The sequence below is a fragment of the Podarcis melisellensis genome, assembly GCF_964234715.1.
Source record: "Podarcis melisellensis genome assembly, chromosome: 4".
In the NCBI taxonomy this organism is placed as follows: Eukaryota; Metazoa; Chordata; class Lepidosauria; order Squamata; family Lacertidae; genus Podarcis; species Podarcis melisellensis.
In genome coordinates, this window is record NC_138531.1 from 104,964,222 (window position 1) to 104,984,575 (window position 20,354).

Genomic DNA, 20,354 nt, shown 5'->3' on the forward strand with positions numbered 1-20,354 from the left:
AGTGCTTCTACTTCCTGAGATTCAATAAACCTGGCTCTTCTCTGGGATGGATTTTGTTTGGCCCAGTCATGGCATCCCCTCCATCTCCACTGTCAGTCGTCTCTCTGGTCAACCCAAGACTGACAGCACCAAAAACAAAAACAGCACCACTGAAGCTAAATAAAAAAAATTCCTTCCAGTAGCACCTTAGAGACCAACTGAGTTTGTTATTAATATGAGCTTTTGTGTGCATGCACACTTCTTCAGATCCCAACACTGAAGCTGACATTTCAGATGCCTGGGCAGTTCAGACCAGCCAAATTGTGGTATAAAAAGGCAGAACTGGAGGAAGATGGTTCACAGAAAAAACTGGAATTTGCTGTTCAATTTTTGTTGTTGGGGTGTTAGGTTCCCAGGTGTTGGAGGGGGCGCTGCTGAGCTCTGTGGAAATGTATGAGGTTTGTCACATAGAGGTATTTTTTGAATTTCCAGGCAGATAGGATGATCCCACGGGGAGCCTTACCAAGAGAGGCCACGATCCCACGATTCTCCTCCATGACGTCCTTATGCAGAGCTCTCTGGTCAGGATCCAGCAACGCCCACTCCTCATCCGTGAAACAAACAGCGACATCTTCAAAGCACACTGGACCCTAAAAGAAAAGGGAAATGTCCTCTTCTGAGACAGCAGAAATATGATCTGATACACAATGCTCTGTTCTTTCCTTCCTCTTAATTGCTGTGTTGTTTCAATAGGATTGCTTTCAATAGGATTGACACTTGGACACGCATTCTGGAAACGTATGTCTAGATGCTTGGTTCTGGCCTTCAACTGCCCAGATTCTGCCAACTTCAGACAGGGTTGTTTGTCTTCCCAAACAGTGATGGGCAGGCAACAATCCCCATAGATCTCTTGCACCAGGCATCTATAGAACTCCAGTTCCCTGCACAATTCCGACAGTGCAATGAACTCAGCCTCAGTAGAGAACAGCGCAATGAGACTTTGCTTCCGGGACTTCCACCCAACTAGAGATTCCCCAAACTTTATTACCATCCCAGATACGGACTTCCTGTCATCCAGATTTGCCCCGTCGCTATCTGCCCACCAAGTAAGCGCCGTCTCACCTGCAGCTGACAGCTTGAGACTGAAGTCCTTGGTATCCTGCAGGTAACGCAGCACCCGCTTGATACCATGCCAGGCATTTACACTGGGCTACACTTTAGCTTCCCTGCTGAGCAGATTGGTAGCAAAAGCAATGTCCGGCCTGCTCTATTGGGACAGATACAACAGACTACCAGAGCTGACTGGAAGAGCTCAGCGTTCTCGAAGTCAACACGTTCTGCTAGCCAACCGTCTTTCACATAGCTCGTCTCCATGGGTGCCCCAACCCCTGCACAATCAGACATTCTGAACTTCTCAAGCAACTGTTCAATCTTGCCTTTCTGACTGAGCAAGAAGCTTCCATCTTCAGTCCTGTCTATCTGAACACCTAAGTAGATCCTTACTGCACCCAGGTTCTTGAGCTGAAACCGTTTCCCAAGCTCTTTGGCAAACTTCTGCACCAGTTTGTTTGCCCCTGAGATGTGAATGATGTCATCAACAAAGATCAACACCATTTCCTGGGACTCTCCTGACCCTTTAAGGTACAGGCAGCTGTCAGCAAGACTCTTCCTGAAACCTAGCTTCTCTAAGGCTTCATTCAGGTACAAGTTTCAATTTCTGGCCGATTGCTTTAAGCCATAAATGGACTTGTGAAACTTCCATACAGTATTCGGCTCATTGCCCTCAAACGCTGGAGGAGGAAGCATGTACAGATCCTCCTGGAGGTCTGAGTTCAAATAGGCCACATCCTGCTTTCAACCCTACCAAGAGATTTGCATGTTGTCTGCAGAAACTATGGTTCTGGTTCTCCAAAGACTGGATGAAATCCTCACCAGAATAGTTAACATTGAGAAACAATTGGATACTAGTTCCTCCCCTTTAAATGCCCAAGGGCTTAAAAGGATGATAAGAAATGACTCTGTTAACAACTCACCAACTCAAACTATGGATGAAGTGAGGTCCTGTCAAGTCTTGCAAACGAACCAGATAATGCTTGAGATTCACCGATACACTCATAGGTGGATGAACCGCAGACAAATTACTATGTCCTTGTCTCAGCTCCTGAATTACCATTACCGAAATGTAGATCTAGAAAATTTCCACTTCCTGCCTACCTTGAGAAACACCATGCACCTATTTATGACCTTTAGGTCATCAACCCTCCCATCTCGACTCATGGAGATAAAGGATACCCTATGGTGGTTCCATTCTCTCCGCCCAGTGAGGGTATTTAAGGACGAAACTAGGAGGCAATTGGTCCCTATGCGGAAATCGATCTTTGGACGTGATCGATTAGCCGTGACCTCTGATTGCTTTACGATCGCCAATCAGACTCTACAGCGTCCGGCACACTTCTTGAGCTGCGCACTAAATCCTGCTGTCTCTTCAGTCACGGCTTTAGCAGAGCGGAGCACAGCGGTGAAAAACTGTCGCTTAGTCTCATGTAACACAACGAACACTTGTGTCCATAAACAGTTACTTATTAGAGCATTTCAGCAAAACAATCCGTCACTGCTTGCGGCCATAGCAAAATCACCTCTTTCTTCTTCAGAGACAAAGAGGAAAGTGATAGCTCCTCCTTCCTTCGAAAGCTGATGTCAGCGGGTGACGCACTCACTCAGAACACTTAACCATTTAAGTTCTGAACTATCACACCCCCCTTGCGCCCCTGCTTGACACCTGTGCATCATCTTCAGTAACACCTTGTGAGATCAATCCCATCCCCAATGCCTTGCGCCCTCCCTTGGCATACCTGTCAGGCATCTGTGGAATCACCTCACAACTCTCAGAATCGCACTGTGCGAAACGTGTCCACGCACCTGTGGCCTGGTACCTCTCTGGTGGAATACCCTTAGTTGTGCGACTGGATCTCCTAGGCACAAACTCAGGTGTTTCCTCTGGCTCACTTTGATCAGCAGGTGTGTCCTCTGCATCACGGGATTCCCCCTCTGACTTAAAGCGTCTTCGAATCCGCTCCATTACACTCACAGGAGAACTAGGCTCACTCTCGGGCTGTCCTTTTACAACTTGTGGAGATGCCCTATCCTGCTCCTGACTCTGGTCAGTGACCTGGTCGTCATCAGCAGCCTCAGCCCCTCCTTCCTCCTCATCAGAACTGTCTTCTGGATCAGAGAAACATTCTGAAAGAACATCACGCTGTGCAGAAAACTTTGGCCTCTCATCCTGCTCAAAGAACTCAGCGTGTTTACTGATCAGCACCTTACTCTGATCACCTGCAGGGTAAGCAAATCGCCATGCACGGGCTTCTGGCTCATACCCACAGAAGATCCTTTTCTGGACTTTGGCTCCATCTGGCCCTTGCAAAGCCTTAGGCACAGGGACAACCGCAGGAGATCCAAACTTGCGCAGAAAGTGAACCTGGGGTTTTCTGCCATTTAACAAAGAGTACGGTGTGTCACCTACCAGTGAGTTGTAGACGCGATTCCAGGTGACACATACGCACCGGACTGCCTCCAGCCAAAACTTTGGAGGTAACCTAGCTTCTGTTAGCATTACCTGTGCAGCCTTAACCAGAGCTTCACTTCTAAGCTCTGCTATCCCCCCGCTGGGGAGAAGTAACTGTGTGACGTATCCCTTTCTTGTGAAAGAACTTCTGCAAAGCAGAACCAGTGTACTTAGCATTTCTGTCACTGATGACTGCTCTCACTCTGGTGGAGAATCTCTGTTCTACCTCCTCAATCCAGCTCCTGATCAGCTGTGCTGCATCTTCCCTGGATTTGAGACCATGAGTCCAGGTGTTCTGCGAAAAACTGTCTTGAATCGTTAGCAGATACCTGCCCCCCCTAGACTCTGTTCCTTGACAGGATTGAACAGATCTATGTGTACCAGCTCAAAAGGTTTAGTGGTTACCCGTTCCACCTTTGGGTAACTGCACCCTCTCACCTTCGCCTGCTTGCAAGTGTCACAATTAATGGCACTTTTACAATTTTTAATCCTGCATCCTTTGGCAACCTCGGGTAAAACCTGCAAATCCTCTACAGGATTATGGATCGTTCTCTGATGCCATACGCAAGCACATGTGACATGAGTGGGAATTGTAGTACGCTTATTGGGAACTGTAGCACGCAACGCTTGTGATTTCTCAACCTTCCCCTCACCCCCAAGAGACGTTTTAAGAATGAAAAGATCATTCTGTCCCCTTTTCACTTCAACAAGGCGTTTCCCTTCTCTGGAGATTGTGCAGAAATCCCCCTGGAAACAAACCTGAAAACCCCTTTTTAACAAATAAGGCACAGATAACAAACAGTGATGCACCTATGGAACAACACAAAACTCCATCTATTCCTGCAAAACAGAAAGATAAGCATTAGCAAACTTAGAAATATGTGTCCTTTGACCATTCGCGAACTGGATAGTCTGTCCTTTCGGAACTGCCTTGCAATTCCACATCTCGACTGCAGGGGTCTCTGGAACCATGTTGCGGTTAGCTGCAGAGTCAATAACAAAGCTAAGCTCGGAATTTTCCACGCAGCAGTTCTCAAACACAGCCATGCTAGCAGAAAGCTGATAAGACTCTTCTTCCCGTTGCTTTGCACGAACACCTGCACGCCTTCCCGCCTGCCCAGACTGGTTGCCGTGGAAACCCGCCTGGTTCCCATGGGAAGTGTCCTTGGAAACATCCTGCCGTGCCTCTGTGCTCCGGTGGGGGCAACTGCGACGCAGATATTGAACTCCAGTGGAAAAACACTGCCCGGGGCTCCTCCCAGCTGGCCTGGCCTTCCTTCTTCTGGAACGGCGCCTCCCACCAGCCTTGCCCCCCCTGAAGCTCCTCTCCGCTTCAGCACTAGTGGAAAGTTTTTTAAACTTGCCTTTGGAACTCTTCGCCCCTTTGATCTGCTTACCAGCGCTCCTTGAGGCTGATTCAGGAACAGGGGCTACTTGTCCAGCGTCTCCAAGACTCTGGCCTTCCGCTGAAGCTTCACACAAACCCTTCAGCACATCCCAGGCAGCTTTTGCTGACTGTACACCCTCCAAATGAGGTCTCAGCGATGCATGAACGCATGCTCTGAGCATATCCAGCTATTGTTTCATTCTCTGCTGGCTATCTTCAGCCCCACAGCCTGCAACGCCTGCTCCAGCTGCTTGCCAGCTAAGGGGTGTTGCTAGTGGTTCCCTCTGGCTTGCTTCCCAAAGCCCCTGGACCAGGAACCACCCCCTTATTCTTCTGCTCCAGGTTGCCCAACTCTTTAAAGTTAGGGTTTCCACTGGTATGTCCTGGCTCTCTGCCATTTTCTCCCATTCTCCCAAGGGGGCCCAAGCTTACTTACGATCAGCTTCAGCTTCTCTGCCTCACCCTTCCGTGGAGAGACGTTTCCAGCTGCGCTTAGCTCCCAGCTGCTCTCAGCTCCCAGCTCAGCTCTGTGTCTCAGCAGCTCTCTTGCCTCTCAGAAGCAGGCAAAAAATCACTGAACGCAGCTTCCAACCTCCGGCCAGCTCCTGTTTCTCAGAACGCCAACTTCAAAGCATTCTTGGAGCTCCAGCGACAGTTTTACGAGCGATACATCACCATAACCTATGCGGAAATCGATCTTTGGATGTGATCGATTAGCCGTGACCTCTGATTGCTTTACGATCGCCAATCAGACTCTACAGCGTCCGGCACACTTCTTGAGCTGCGCACTAAATCCTGCTGTCTCTTCAGTCATGGCTTTAGCAGAGCGGAGCACAGCGGTGAAAAACTGTCGCTTAGTCTCATGTAACACAATGAACACTTGTGTCCATAAACAGTTATTTATTAGAGCATTTCAGCAAAACAATCCGTCACTGCTTGCGGCCATAGCAAAATCACCTCTTTCTTCTTCAGAGACAAAGAGGAAAGTGATAGCTCCTCCTTCCTTCGAAAGCTGATGTCAGTGGGTGACGCACTCACTCAGAACACTTAACCATTTAAGTTCTGAACTATCACAGTCCCTTGCATAGAGTCAAAGCTAATGTGGATAAAGGAAACCAAGCTCAACACTAGAAATACTAATTGCCCGAAGGAAGAAAAGAACTCTGTAAGCCTAGAATTACAAGACCTGAAGAAGAGGCTAATGAGTATAAAGACTGAGATTTCTACCCAAAATATAAGGACAGTAGAGCCTAGAGCACAATATTTAAAGACGTCCAACAGCTCTTTATCCCATCGAAAGACATCAGTGCAACTCCCTGTTCCCTTTTCAAACGACACCAAATTAGATGAGGAATTTGGCGCCTCCGACATTTCTATGGCAACAACACATAAAGAACTCTATGTTGCTGACAATCTGGAGATATCCAGCACCCAATCTACATCTGGACCTTTGCCTAATGTTCCAAAAACTTACCAGAATGATCAGCCTTCTCTACTGTACTCCTGGCGAGACAGGATGGACAGATCTTCCGAATTCGAATCTGGCTCTTTGTTGGCCAGTGATCCACATTTTATAACACATACCTCATTAATACTTCCACAGCCACAGATAGAACCAACAATCCTCCAATTAACCCAGGAGGGAGAGGGGGATTGACAGTTAATGAAACACCATGGGACTGTCCCCCCCCCCCCCGCTTGGGGTGCGGTTGGTTGGGTTTTATCTTCTAGGGATACTTACCCTATCAGACCTCCACCTCTTTCCCATACCACTTTGACCCATGAGTCCTGGCCCAAGGATGACTTGTTATTGAGGGGATGTTACCCATCTATTGGGGAGGCTAGTATGGGATCTGGGATTTCCACAATTGAAGGGCTAGGGAGGAATGGCGGTGGGGCTAGATATCTCTATCGGCGAAGGGTTTCGAGATGCAGTGATCCTTGAACCCCTTCCAATCTACGCACCATCCCAAGGGATGAGGGTAGGAAGAGCAAGGATTACACACCTCCGTCATTGGTGCTGTGCAATGCCAGGTCCATAGGCAACAAAACCGCCACCATGCGTGACTTTTTTGTCTTGCAGGGGATTGACCTGGCTTGCGTGATGGAGACCTGGGTACGGGAAGGCGAAGTAGTCTCCCTACATGAGATAACACCCCCAGGTTTCTCTGTCCTCCATCAATCGCGGACTGTGGGTCGGGGGGGAGGAGTAGCATTGTTATTCCGGGAGGATTGCTCTTTCAGAGCTCTGCCATCACCGGCGATCTCCGGCATTGTATGTGTTGGTCTCGTGTGGGGCACCAAGGAGAGCTTGGCTGTCTGGCTGGTGTACCGACCACCCAGCACACCTGCAGCCACCCTGTCAGACCTGCTGGAGGTGGTGGCGGGCTGGGCCTTGGAGTTCCCAAACCTACTGGTTTTGGGAGACTTCAACGTCCATGCCGATGCCGCTCCCTCCTCACAGGCTCTGGACCTAGTGACTTCCATGGCAACACTAGGGCTCTCCCAGGTTGTTTTGGGCCCCACTCATCAAGCAGGCCACATGTTGGATCTGATATTTGGGGCTGGCATAGATGTGATCATGCTCCCTGCTGTGGAAGTGCCATGGTCTGATCACTACGCTCTGAAAGCCAAGATTGAATTCCCGCTCCTCCCCAGCTCGGGTGGCGAACCTACCGTATTTTTCGCACGATTGGACGCACCGGACCATAGGACGCACCTAGTTTTCAGGGGGGGGGGAAATCAAGGAAAAAATATGACCCCCCCCGCAGCTCTGGGAGCAGTGGACAGGCTGCACGCAGCCTGTGCGCTACTCCAAGACCTTCTCCCTGCTTTTGCGGGAGGTGGCGGAATTCCCCCACCTCCCGCAAAAGCCCACAGGAGCCCCGCTTGACTCCTGCGGGCTTTTCGACCAGGAGGGAGAAGGGACTGAAACGGCCAGTCAGTCCCTTCTCCCTCCTTGGGGAAAAGCCCCCAAGAGCTGTGCGCTCTTTAAAGGCTGCGTGGCTCTTGCAGGCTTTTCTGCGAGGTGGGGAAATTCCCCCACCTCCTAGAAAAGCCAGCAAAGCCGTGCAGCCCCTTTAAAGAGTGCACGGCTTTTGCCTGCTTTTGCGGGAGGTGGGGGAATTCCCCCATCTCCCGCAAAAGCCCGCAGGAGGGAGAAGGGACTGACTCGGCCAGTCAGTCCCTTCTCCCTCCTTGGGGAAAAGCCCCCAAGAGCCGTGCGCTCTTTAAAGGGTGCACGGCTCCTGCGGGCTTTTCTAGGAGGTTCACCTCCTAGAAAAGCCAGCAGAAGCCACGGAGCCTCTTTAAAGAGCGCACGGCTTTTGCCTGCTTTTGCGGGAGGTGGGGGAATTCCCCCATCTCCCGCAAAAGCCCGCAGGAGGGAGAAGGGACTGACTCGGCCAGTCAGTCCCTTCTCCCTCCTTGGGGAAAAGCCCCCAAGAGCCGTGCGCTCTTTAAAGGGTGCACGGCTCCTGCGGGCTTTTCTAGGAGGTTCACCTCCTAGAAAAGCCAGCAGAAGCCACGGAGCCTCTTTAAAGAGCGCACGGCTTTTGCCTGCTTTTGCGGGAGGTGGGGGAATTCCCCCATCTCCCGCAAAAGCCCGCAGGAGGGAGAAGGGACTGACTCGGCCAGTCAGTCCCTTCTCCCTCCTTGGGGAAAAGCCCCCAAGAGCCGTGCGCTCTTTAAAGGGTGCACGGCTCCTGCGGGCTTTTCTAGGAGGTTCACCTCCTAGAAAAGCCAGCAGAAGCCACGGAGCCTCTTTAAAGAGCGTGCGGCTTTTGCCTGCTTTTGCGGGAGGTGGGGGAATTCCCCCATCTCCCGCAAAAGCCCACAGGAGGGTTGGAGAGTAGCGGGAAGGCGTCGCGTGCCTTCCTGCTGCCCCCCATCCTCTGGGGCTGGCGATGGGGGAAGCGCTGCTTTCCCCCCCCCGCCAGCCTCAAAGCCGGGTTGGAGAGCAGCGGGAAGGCGTTGCGCGCCTTCCTGCTGCCCCCCATCCTCTGGGGCTGGCGATGGGGGAAGCGCTGCTTCCCCCCCCCGCCAGCCTCAAAGCCGGGTTGGAGAGCAGCGGGAAGGCGTTGCGCGCCTTCCTGCTGCCCCCCATCCTCTGGGGCTGGCGATGGGGGAAGCGCTGCTTTCCCCCCCGCCAGCCTCAAAGCCGGGTTGGAGAGCAGCGGGAAGGCGTCGCGCGCCTTCCTGCTGCCCCCCATCCTCTGGGGCTGGCGATGGGGGAAGCGCTGCTTCCCCCCCCCCGCCAGCCTCAAAGCCAGGTTGGAGAGCAGCGGGAAGGCGTTGCGCGCCTTCCTGCTGCCCCCCATCCTCTGGGGCTGGCGATGGGGGAAGCGCTGCTTTCCCCCCCGCCAGCCTCAAAGCCGGGTTGGAGAGCAGCGGGAAGGCGTCGCGCGCCTTCCTGCTGCCCCCCATCCTCTGGGGCTGGCAATGGGGGAAGCGCTGCTTTCCCCACCGCCAGCCTCAAAGAGCAGACTCTCCTGGCTTCAGCGGAAGCAATGGGAAGCCTCCGGAGCGCAGGCTTCGGAGGCTTTGCCTTGCTATCACTGAAGCCAGGGAGCCTGCATTCGCTCCATAGGACGCACACACATTTCCCCTTCATTTTTGGAGGGGGAAAAGTGCGTCCTATAGAGCGAAAAATACGGTATTTGGGCTCGTCCGCGAAAACTGATGGATCCTGATAGATTCCGACAAGCCTTGCGGAACCCTGCTCCTCCAGGCGACTCATTAATGACCTTGTTGAGGACTGGAATAACCGGCTCTTGGCAGCCATTGATGAGATCGCGCCTAAGCGCCCTCTGCGACCCCGTCGAAACCGGGCCCCTTGGTTTACTGAGGAGCTCCGGAAAATGAAGCGGGATCTCAGACGGCTATAGCAAGTATGGCGACGGACTCGTGACGGAGCCTCAAGAACATCTCTCTCTCTTTCCCCCCCCTCTTTCTTTCTTTTCCTTCTACTCCTGCGATGAGGCTACATTTTAATATTTTAATGTTCCATTATTTTAATGTTTTATTTTATTTTTGTTTTTAAGTTGTAATCATTCATCTTGTTTTTATTATTGCTTGTAAGCCGCTCTGAGCCCGGCCTTGGCTGGGGAGGGCGGGGTATAAATAAAAAATTATTATTATTATTATTATTATTATTATCCGCATCAAAGTGATGCACCGGAAAATCTCTGTGCAGCAATGGCTAAGAGCATGTGCAGAGTTTCACTTCTGGAAGTGGGAGCATATACCTCAGTATAATGCAGCCCCTTTTGCTGCGTGAACCCTCTGGCTACTGGCCTAGCCTCTTGCTGTGGGTTTAAGACGGTAAACCCAGCGGCTGCTCACGGCCTGTTTGCCCACTGGCAACGTTGTGAGGGAGAACACACCTAGAGACTCCATTGAGCTCATCTCCTTCTGCATTGCCTCATGCCATTTCCTGGCTTCTTCCTGAGGCAGTTTCTGAACATCCTCAAAACTCTCGGGTTCACACTGTGCCATGCCAACCCACACGTGACTGCAAACCTGTCAGGAGGTTTACCTTTCGTTGTGCAAGCTGAACGTCTCAACCCAGTTTCAGGTACCCCCTCAGATCCACTAGGACCAGCTAGAATGTCCTTGGCCTCCGAGAGCTCCCCCTCTGACTTACTGTGCCGTTTAGACTTCTCAGCTGAACCCGTGGGTGAGGAAGGAGCACTTCTCTGTTCAAACTTCACAGCTTTAGGAGAAGTTCTTCCCTTTTCCTGTTCTGGGTCAGGACTCTGTGCCTCAGCAGCAGGTTCAACCTCTGCCTCTTCCTCATCAGCAGAGTCTTGCAGACTCTCTGAAAGAACATCAGGGTTCCCATGTATGTGTGTCTGTCAGGGAACTGACATCGGAGCCAGAGGTGGAGGCCAGGCTCTCAAGCGATGCTGGAGAGGGGCCCAGCAGGGAGGGAGGGAGCTCATCGGCTGGGGAAGGAAATCAGCGCAACACCAGTAGAGAAGGGCAAATGGGGGATTTGGAGAGGAGGCTCCAAGACTCTTTGCCAGAAACCAGTGGGGAGAGCACTGGCACTCCGCTGCCCACTCCCTCCCTGCGCAGAAGACTTCCGCGCAGGGAGAGTAGGAGGAGACTTGGCGTCAAACAACTTCTTTGCTGGAAGAGGTCCAAAAAACGCCCACTGACGGATTCTGCTAGCGACTGAACAGCCACGGAGTGAAGGGCTGTCAGCCAGGACAGGTTTAACCAGGCAACCTAGCCAGGAGTGGCGGTAACTTACGCACGAGCGACCCCTTAGAACCATTAGTGTCCATCCATTCTACTCACAAAACTCAGCACTGCTGCTGAGCAGAATCCTGGACTGATTGCCTGTTGGATAAGCAAATCTCCACCCCTTGGTCCCTGGCTCATACCCACAGAAAATCATCTTTTGGGACCTAGGGCCACCTTTTCTGTGCTTGGCCTTTGGCACAAGGACCCAGGCCTCGCAGCCTGAGTACAGCTGGGTTAAAGTGATTCTGTTATGTCTTCTGTCAAGGTCATGCTGACTATAAGAAGAGGCCAGAAGGAGCCTGGGTTTCTCTCTCTCTCTCTCTCTCTCTCTTCCTTCTGGTGTTCTGTACATAGTATGCTGAGTGTTGAGGTTTAAACTTATTATAGGTTGTGGGAAATTTCAGTTAAGTTTGCTGCAACTGGATTTCTTATGGACAGAGCCAATCCTGAATGTTTTGGATTTGGGACCATTATGCTCATTTGTCTTCAGTAGCAGTAAAGCTCTGCTGGGTGAAATACAGTTGCCTCTGGTCTATTTTGGGGAATCCTGCAAGGTCTTTACGTTTTCACTCTGCTAACTATACATTGTAGTTCTGCCTGGATCAATACTGAGTAGAATTCCATGACAGGGTCTTCCTCCATGAAATCAGCTGCCAAAAGAGAAGGCCCCTAGCTCCCCATAGCTTTCCAAGTCCCCTCCTCCTTTGCTCCTCCATTGTAGGAAGTCTCTGGGCTCTGAGAGACAAGCAGGGAGGTGGCTTCTGGCAGAAGGAGAGGGAGCCCCCGGTGGCTCCTCCTTCTCCTGACTCACCTCTGCCTCCCGACCTTCCTCCTCCCACTCGTCTCCTTCCTCTTCTGCCTCCGATTCTGGACTGCATTCTGCCTCAGAGTCTCCCAGCTCACTAAGCCCTGTTACCATTCCAGCTTCAGACACCTCCTCTTCCAAGGCTTCTCCCTATTGCCCCTCTGACCGCTAATCCTTACTCCACCTCCACTCCTTGGGCTCTGAGCCGTCTTCCCTTCCTAGTTCCCTGGCTGCTTCCTCCCACCATTCCTCTGTGCCCAACCAGTCCCTGACATTGCTCCATCCCTCAACCTCTGTCCCCACAAGGCAGCTTCCCCTGACCTGATGTGGTTCCACAGCCGCTGCTTCCCTTCTGCCCCCATGAAAAGGCGGATCAGGAGGTCTTGCCGCCATCATTCTGCCTCCTGCAAGAGAAAACAGGTAAGCAGGATGCCAGGTGTCCCTCATAGGTGCCCGCGTCTCTCACAGGTGAAGCAGGGCATCTCTATCTACAGATGGGCCTTTCAGAAAGCCTTTCCTGCTGAGTGCATTTGGACATTTGTGCCCATTTCATATGTTAGTCATGCAGAAATACATCTCTCCTCCTCTAGACCCTTCCTCCCAACTCCCCCCCCCAAAAAAAACTTGATGAAAAGAACCCAGAGATTATATGGGAAACCAACAGAATGAGACCAAATGGAGAAAAACCGCCTTCTTCCTTACCCCGTGGCCTCTCTCTGGTGTCCAACAGAGGCCTCTCTGCCTCACAGGAATCCAGGTCCATTTCCTCAAAATGATCCTTTTCCTGAAAGAGCAACAAGGATTCAAAACAGAAAATGAATGACAAGAAATAGCAGAAAGATAATGGAAAAGTTTAAAACTTTAATGGTGTGAGATCTCATTCCATGGATGCCTTCCCAGAAAAAGGATGGGCCATCAGCAGAGCATTATGGGATGTTCTCCATCCTCTTTGGAGCCCCTAATAATAATAATAATAATAATAATAATTTTTTATTTGTACCCCACCCTCCCTGGCCGGAGCCAATCTTTCGGCAGCTAACATCATAAATCTAGCACAGTATACAAAGAACATAAGAACAGGCAATTGATTAATTAAAATACTTCTTAAAATTAGTTTAAAACAAATTAAAATCTGGACAGACGGCAGTCCACTGATATAATAATAATAATAATAATAATAATAATAATAATAATAATAATAATTTATTATTTATACCCCGCCCATCTGGCTGGGTTTCCCCAGCCACTCTGGGCGGCTTCCAAAAGAATATTAAAATACTGTGATACATCAAACATTAAAAACTTCCCTAAACAGGGCTGCCTTCAGATGTCTTCTAAAAGTCTAGTAGTTGTTGTTCTCTTTGACATCTGGTGGGAGGGCGTTCCACAGGGCAGGCGCCACTACCAAGAAGGCCCTCTGCCTGGTTCCTTGTAACTTGGCTTCTCGCAGTGAGGGAACCACCAGAATGCCCTCGGAGCTGGACCTCAGTGTCTGGGTAGAATGATGGGGGTGGAGACGCTCCTTCAGGTCTACTGGACCGAGGCCATTTAGGGCTTTAAAGGTCAGCACCAACACTTTGAATTGTGCTTGGAAACGTACTGGGAGCCAATGTAGGTCTTTCAAGACCGGTGTTATATGGTCTCGGCGGCCGCTCCCATTCACCAGTCTGGCTGCTGCGTTCTGGATTAGTTGTAGTTTCCGGGTCACCTTCAAAGGTAGCCCCACGTAGAGTGCATTGCAGTAGTCCAAGTGGGAGATAACCAGAGCATGCACCACTCTGGCGAGACAGTCCGCGGGGAGGTAGGGTCTCATTCTGCATACCAGATGGAGCTGGTAAACAGCTGCCCTGGACACAGAATTGACCTGTGCCTCCATGAACAGCTGAGAGTCCAAAATGACTCCCAGGCTGCGCAACCTGGTACTTCAGGGGCACAGTTACCCCCTTCAGGACCAGGGAGTCCTCCACATTCACCCGCCTCAGGTCCCCCCAAAACAGTACTTCTGTCTTGTCAGGATTCAATCTCAATCTGTTAGCCATCATCCATCCACCAACCAACTGCCTCCAGACACTCACACAGGACCGTCACTGCCTTCACTGGTTCTGATTTGAAAGAGAGGTAGAGCTGGGTATCATCCGCATATTGATCAACACCCAGCCCAAACCCCCTGATTATCTCTCCCAGCAGCTGCATGTAGATGTTGAAAAGCATTGGGGAGAGGACAGACCCCTGAGGCACCCCACAAGTGAGAGCCCAGGGGTCTGAACACTCATCCCCCCCCCACCACTTTCTGAACACGGCCCAGGAGGAAGGAGCAGAACCACTGTATAACAGTGCCCCCAGCTCCCAGCCCCTCTAGACGGTCCAAAAGGATGTCGTGGTCGATGGTATCAAACGCCACTGAGAGATCCAGCAGAACTAGGAAACAGCTCTCACCCTTGTCCCGCCGGAGATCATCAACCAGTGCGACCAAGGCAGTTTCAGTCCCATGATGAGGCCTGAATCCCGACTGGAAGGGATCCAAATGGTCCGCTTCTTCCAGGCGTGCCTGGAGTTGTTCAGCAATCACTCGCTCAATCACCTTGCCCAAGAATGGAAGGTTTGAGACTGGGCGATTGTTGGCCATCATGGCCGCATCTAAAGATGGTTTTTTAAAAAGCAGTTTAATAACCGCCTCTTTCAGCGGCTCTGGAAAGCTCCCTCACTGAGGGAAGCATTCACCACCCCATGAAGCCCATCGCCCAGCCCTTCCAGGCTAGCTTTTATAAGCCAGGATGGGCAAGGATCAAGGAGACAGGTGGTTCGTTTCACTCGTCCAAGCAGCCTGTCCACATCCTCGGAGGTAACAGATTGGAATTGATCCTACGCAATTTGACTAGACAGGACTCTAGCTCTCTCCCGCCCTGGCTCTGATCCCACGGTGGCGTCTACCTCTTCCTGAATCTGAGCGACTTTATCTGCAAAAAACTTTGCAAAATCATTGCAGGAGATCATGTGGCCGGTACTGGGCCTCGATGGAGCAGGTGGTTCCACTAAAAGTCTCCTGCTGCTTTTTTCTGCAGATGCAATAGAGGCGGTGAAGAAAGTCTTCTTTGCCGTCGCTACCGCCACTTGGTAGGCTCGACATTGAGCTCTAACCTGTGTCCGGTCAGCTTCAGAATGGGTCATCCGCCACCGGCGCTCTAGCCATCTCAACGATTGCTTCATTGCCCTCAGATCCGTGGAAAACCAAGGGGCTGTCCAGGCTCCATGCAATCGGAGAGGGCGCTTTGGAGCCAAACAGTCAATAGCCCTGGTTAACTCCACATTCCAGCGGGCCACCAGGGAATCGGCTGAAAGGCCATCAACATGGGATAAAGCATCCCCTACCACTCTCTGGAAACCATTTGGATCCATTAAGTGGCGGGGGCGGACCATCCGAATTGGTCCCACCTCCCTGCAGAGGGGAAGGGTCGCGGAGAAGTCAAGTTGCACCAGGAAGTGGTCTGACCATGGCAATTCTTTCGTTTCGCTTTTACTTAGTGTCAGGTCACCAACATCCATAGAGGTAAACACCAGGTCCAAGGCATGTCCGCGGCTATGGGTTGGGCCAGACTTATTCAGGGACAGCCCCATGGAGGCCATGCTTTCCATGAAGTCCCAAGCGGCCCCTTGTAAGGTTGTGTCGGCATGAATATTAAAATCCCCTAGGACAACCAAACTAGGTATCTCCAGGAGAACATCCGCCACCACCTGAAGCAGCTCGGGCAGGGAATCCTTGGTGCAGCGGGGAGGTCGGTACACCAAAAGGAATCCTGTACTCTATTGCCCAACTTCCAGAACACTGGCAGTCATCTTTGAACCACTGCCAGAACCACTGGCAGTCATCTTTGAGAATTCCTGGAGAACAGGCGAAGTCCCAGCAGACTGGAGGAGGGCAAACGTTGTCCCTATTTTCAAAAAGGGGGAAAGAGAGGACCCAAATAATTACTGCCCAGTCAGTCTGACATCAATACTAGGGAGGATTCTGGAGCAGATCATTAAGCAAACAGTCTGTGAGCACCTAGAAAGGAATGCTGTGATCACCAATAGTCAGCATGGATTTCTGAAAAATAAGTCATGTCAGACTAACCTGATCTCGTTTTTTGACAGAATTACAAGCCTGGTAGATGAAGGGAACGCAGTGGATGTAGCCTACCTTGATTTCAGCAAGGCATTTGACAAGGTGCCCCATGATATTCTTGTAAAGAAGCTGGTAAAATGCGGACTTGACTATGCTCCCACTCAGTGGATTTGTAACTGGCTGACTGACCGAACCCAAAGGGTGCTCATCAATGGTTCCTCTTCATCCTGGAGAAGAGTGACTAGTGGGGTGCCACAGGGTTCTGTCTTGGGCCCGGTCTTATTCAACATCTTTATCAACGACTTGGATGATGGGCTCAAGGGCATCCTGATCGAATTTGCAGATGACACCAAACTGGGAGGGGTGGCTAACACCCCAGACGACAGGATCACACTTTTTCACTGCCATTGAGACTTGTATGAAACAATTGTTGTGTACTGGTATGTTATGTACCTTTATACTATATCACTGCATATTTGAAACTACATTATTTCTGTATTTAAACGTTGTGTTTAAATCTAGTATTATTTTAAAACTGTCGCACTTATACGTTGTGTTTAAATTTACTATTAGTTAAAAACTGTTATTCTTAGCAGAATATACACGTTTTTCTTTTCAACTCTCGAGTAGGAATTATTCCTTGTATTGAAACTCTTGGCCAGAGCTCTTGGTAAATCCTTTTTAGTGTGCTCCAGAGAAGCGGACACGGAGCAGTGGATCCAAACTACAAGAAAGAAGATTCCACCTAAACATTAGGAAGAACTTCCTGACAGTAAGAGCTGTTTGACAGTGGAATTTGCTGCCAAGGAGTGTGGTGGAGTCTCCTTCTTTGGAGGTCTTTAAGCAGAGGCTTGACAACCATATGTCAGGAGTGCTCTGATGGTGTTTCCTGCTTGGCAGGGGATTGGACTCGATGGCCCTTGGGGTCTCTTCCAACTCTATGATTCTATGAACATGCACTCGGAAAACTGGGTCTTCCCAATAGGACGCCTGGTGCAAACTAATGACTTCCTAAAAATCACTGCAACCCCCCCCTCCCCGCCCACATGACCTGGGTTGCTGTGCGTAAGAGAAACCTGGTGGACAAGCAGCGGCAAGAACAGGCCCATCTGCTTCATCCAACCAAGTCTCTGTTACACATGCCAGGTCAAATCCTCCATCCATGATCAAGTCAAGTAAAACTGAAAGTGGTTAAAACCTCAGCGCCTAGGACTTGCCAATTGCATGGTCAGCGGTTCGAATTCCCGCGGCGGGGTGCGCTCCCGTTGTTCGGTCCCTGCGCCTGCCAACCTAGCAGTTCGAAAGCACCTCCGGGTGCAAGTAGATAAATAGGGACCGCTTACCAGCGGGAAGGTAAACGGTGTTCCGTGTGCTGCGCTGGCTCGCCAGATGCAGCTTGTCACGCTGGCCATGTGACCCGGAAGTGTCTGCGGACAGCGCTGGCTCCCGGCCTCTAGAGTGAGATGAGCGCACAACCCTAGAGTCTGGCCAGACTGGCCCGAACGGGCAGGGGTACCTTTACCTTTACCTTTAATATTCGCTAGGGCCAACGACTGTTACCACCGGTCTTATAAAGGAGGTGGTGAGCGGGCTAGGAAGCCTCTTTATTGCTTATTCTTGTATTGAAAGAAAAGAATCAGACTGAACCCTGACCAAAGGCCTGACGGAACAGCTCTGTCTTGCATGCTCTGAGGAAAGATGTCAAATCCCACAGAGCCAAGGTCTCTTGTGAGAGAGCGTTCCACCAGGACGGAGCCACATCCGAAAAGGCCCTGGCTCTGGTCAAGGTAGTATCCAGAGGAAAGTCTCTCTCACCTGCTTTCTCTCCTCTGCCTGACTCAGGAGGAAACCTTCGGCCAGGGCCACCGCCTGGGAACTGGTCTCTGCTCCACACTCCCTCACCCAGCTCTCCATCTCCGGGGGAAGGACAGCCAGGAACTGCTCCAAGATCACCAGGTCCAGCATCTCAGCTTTCGTGTGCCTTTCTGGCTTCAGCCACTGATGGTCAAGGTGGTAGAGTCTGCTGCAAACCTCTCGGGGTCCTTTGGCCTCCTGGCACCAGAACCTCCCGAACTGCTGGCTCTGCACCTCTGAGCGGAGGGTGTCCTCCTCACCCAGGATCTTCAGCACAGAGTTTTCCCAGAATCCCCCACTGCTCCCAGTTTGGTTGGCATGGCCTCTTCCTTCTTCAGGTCCAGCTGGGTCTTGCTCATCCATCTGTGCTCTCAGGAAGCCTCTCAGAGATCGGAAGGAACCCTTTGGTCTTCTGCCAAGTTCTGGCCGTCTTAATGAGAAGCTCTAGCAAATCCTAGAAAGCAAATACATTGTTCTGTTACAGAATTTGTAGGTCAGGAGAAGAAACAGATCCCTGAACAAGCATGGATGAGACTTGCCAGGAATCAGGACTGGACGGTAAAGGTAAAGGTAAAGGTACCCCTGCCCGTACGGGCCAGTCTTGACAGACTCTGGGGTTGTGCGCCCATCTCACTCAAGAGGCCAGGGGCCAGCGCTGTCCGAAGACACTTCCGGGTCACGTGGCCAGCGTGACAAAGCTGCATCTGGCGAGCCAGAGCCGCACACGGAAACGCCGTTTACCTTCCCGCTGGTAAGCGGTCCCTATTTATCTACTTGCACCCGGAGGTGCTTTCGAACTGCTAGGTTGGCAGGCGCTGGGACCGAGCAGCGGGAGCGCACCCCGCCGCAGGGATTCGAACCGCCGACCTTTCGATCGGCAAGTCCTAGGCGCTGAGGCTTTAACCCACAGCGCCACCTGCGTCCCTGCGTCACTGGACGGTACCAGAGCCCAAAGCGTGAGATACCTTTTTGAAAAGAAAGAGAAGGAGGAATGCAGAACGTGGAGGCAACTGAAGGGGTTTCTGGGAGATGAATCAGCCTGGTTGCTCCTGCCTTCCAGTCAATGCAAGAAGTCAGAACTGACTGACAAGGGAGTCATTTGAAAAATGGATGCTTGGCTCTAGAGGGGGTCCTCATCCGGGGGTCCTCAGGAGTTGTTCTCCCCCCACCCCCACTTCAGGGCACATTTCTCCCCTGCTTCCGTCTCCTTTTCTTGCACTTGGACTCTCTGCCACTCTCAAGGCAGACTCCTGGGGTGGGGTCTCTTTTTCTTACTCTTGAGGGCCAGGTATGTATCTAGTCAACCCCCTGAGGGCCAAGTGGGAGGGGCCAAAGACATCTCCTTTGAAATTTAGGCAGCTAATTTATTATTATTATTCTCTTAGATGGCTTCACACACGCACAGCCACTGATGCCCAGGTCCCTGGAGGCTCAGTGAGGAGCAGCGCCCATTTCCGGCTGCTTTGCCAGCAACAATCCCTTTGGGAGAGAGAGGATGTGGTCCTGGGATGCCCTGCTCTGGGTGCGAGGGGATTGCTGCCGTGGCCTCCGTGGGGAGCTGCCCTGGGAGACACTGGGAAACTGGTCCCCAATGCAGCAGCCAGACTCTGGGCTGGGATCCCTCTCCTTATTCCTGGCCTCTCTTTCCCACTTTTTTTTTGGGGGGGGGCTAGTCCACCTCCTCGTCCAGCTTTGGAAAACCATTTGCAGATGTTTCCTCTGTTCTGCAATGACGATGAGAGACGTCACAGAGAGTCAAAGTCCTAGGGACTCCTTTGTTTGAATAAGGAGATTTCGGGGGAGTCATTGTTTTTCTGAAGGGGGGGGCGGAAGGCCCCCCTCTGATCTGCAGGAGGGAGAGCGTGGCAGAGCTGGCCCCTCCCTGGCAGGACCCTCTCCTCCCCCCTGACTTGGGGTCCCCCCCTTGCAGGAGCAGATCAGGGCCCCCCGGCCTCCTCCCCTGCTGCAGCCCTGGGACCCCCACCAGATCCCAGAGAGAGAGAGGGGAGACTCACCAGATCCCAGGAGGGGAGAGCGAGGCAGCCCTTGCAGGAGAGACACCCAAGCAGGGAAGGACTGGGGGGGGGCTTGGCTCTGGAGGACCTGCCCCCCCGTCTGCTTCCTGTCCTCTCTAGGAAGGCAGTTCGGTTCCCTTTAACCCTTGCAATGCAGAGTCCATCCTGCTCAGCCCTCTCTTGCTTGGCAAAACCTCAGATTCTTATTTTTCTATGCATTTAGGGGGGCAGTTGCCCCCCCCCCGGCTCCGCCCATGCCCAGATATCCTTTTGGGGGTGAGGCTCTCGGTTGGGTTTAGAGCATCTCCCTCCCTCGGCCGGAAAGCGGAGGAAGAGTTTGCAGGGAAAAGGGCTTTGCAGGAGGCCAGGAAGCTCCTCCTGCAATTCAGAAATGGGAG

The 20,354-nt window shown here is 51.7% G+C and overlaps 1 protein-coding gene across 2 annotated transcripts in view; it reads right to left on the reverse strand.

Annotated features, from left to right (window-relative positions):
* LOC309369072 (uncharacterized protein) overlaps nt 1-20,354 on the reverse strand; it is a 77,418-nt gene that overhangs the window by 3,897 nt on the left and 53,167 nt on the right. Inside the window, exons 1-5 of one of the 2 annotated variants that reach the window (XM_081909674.1) lie at nt 19,957-20,027; nt 17,903-18,395; nt 12,688-12,769; nt 12,307-12,389; nt 503-629 (exon numbers count right to left, since the gene is read on the reverse strand). In XM_081909674.1, coding sequence (XP_081765800.1) covers nt 503-629; nt 12,307-12,389; nt 12,688-12,769; nt 17,903-18,304 — 694 coding nt within the window. In that variant the 5' untranslated portion in view covers nt 18,305-18,395; nt 19,957-20,027. Of the gene's footprint in view, nt 1-502; nt 630-12,306; nt 12,390-12,687; nt 12,770-17,902; nt 18,396-19,956; nt 20,028-20,354 lie in introns of those variants that run through there. The other variant, XM_081909675.1, reaches the window with a different exon arrangement.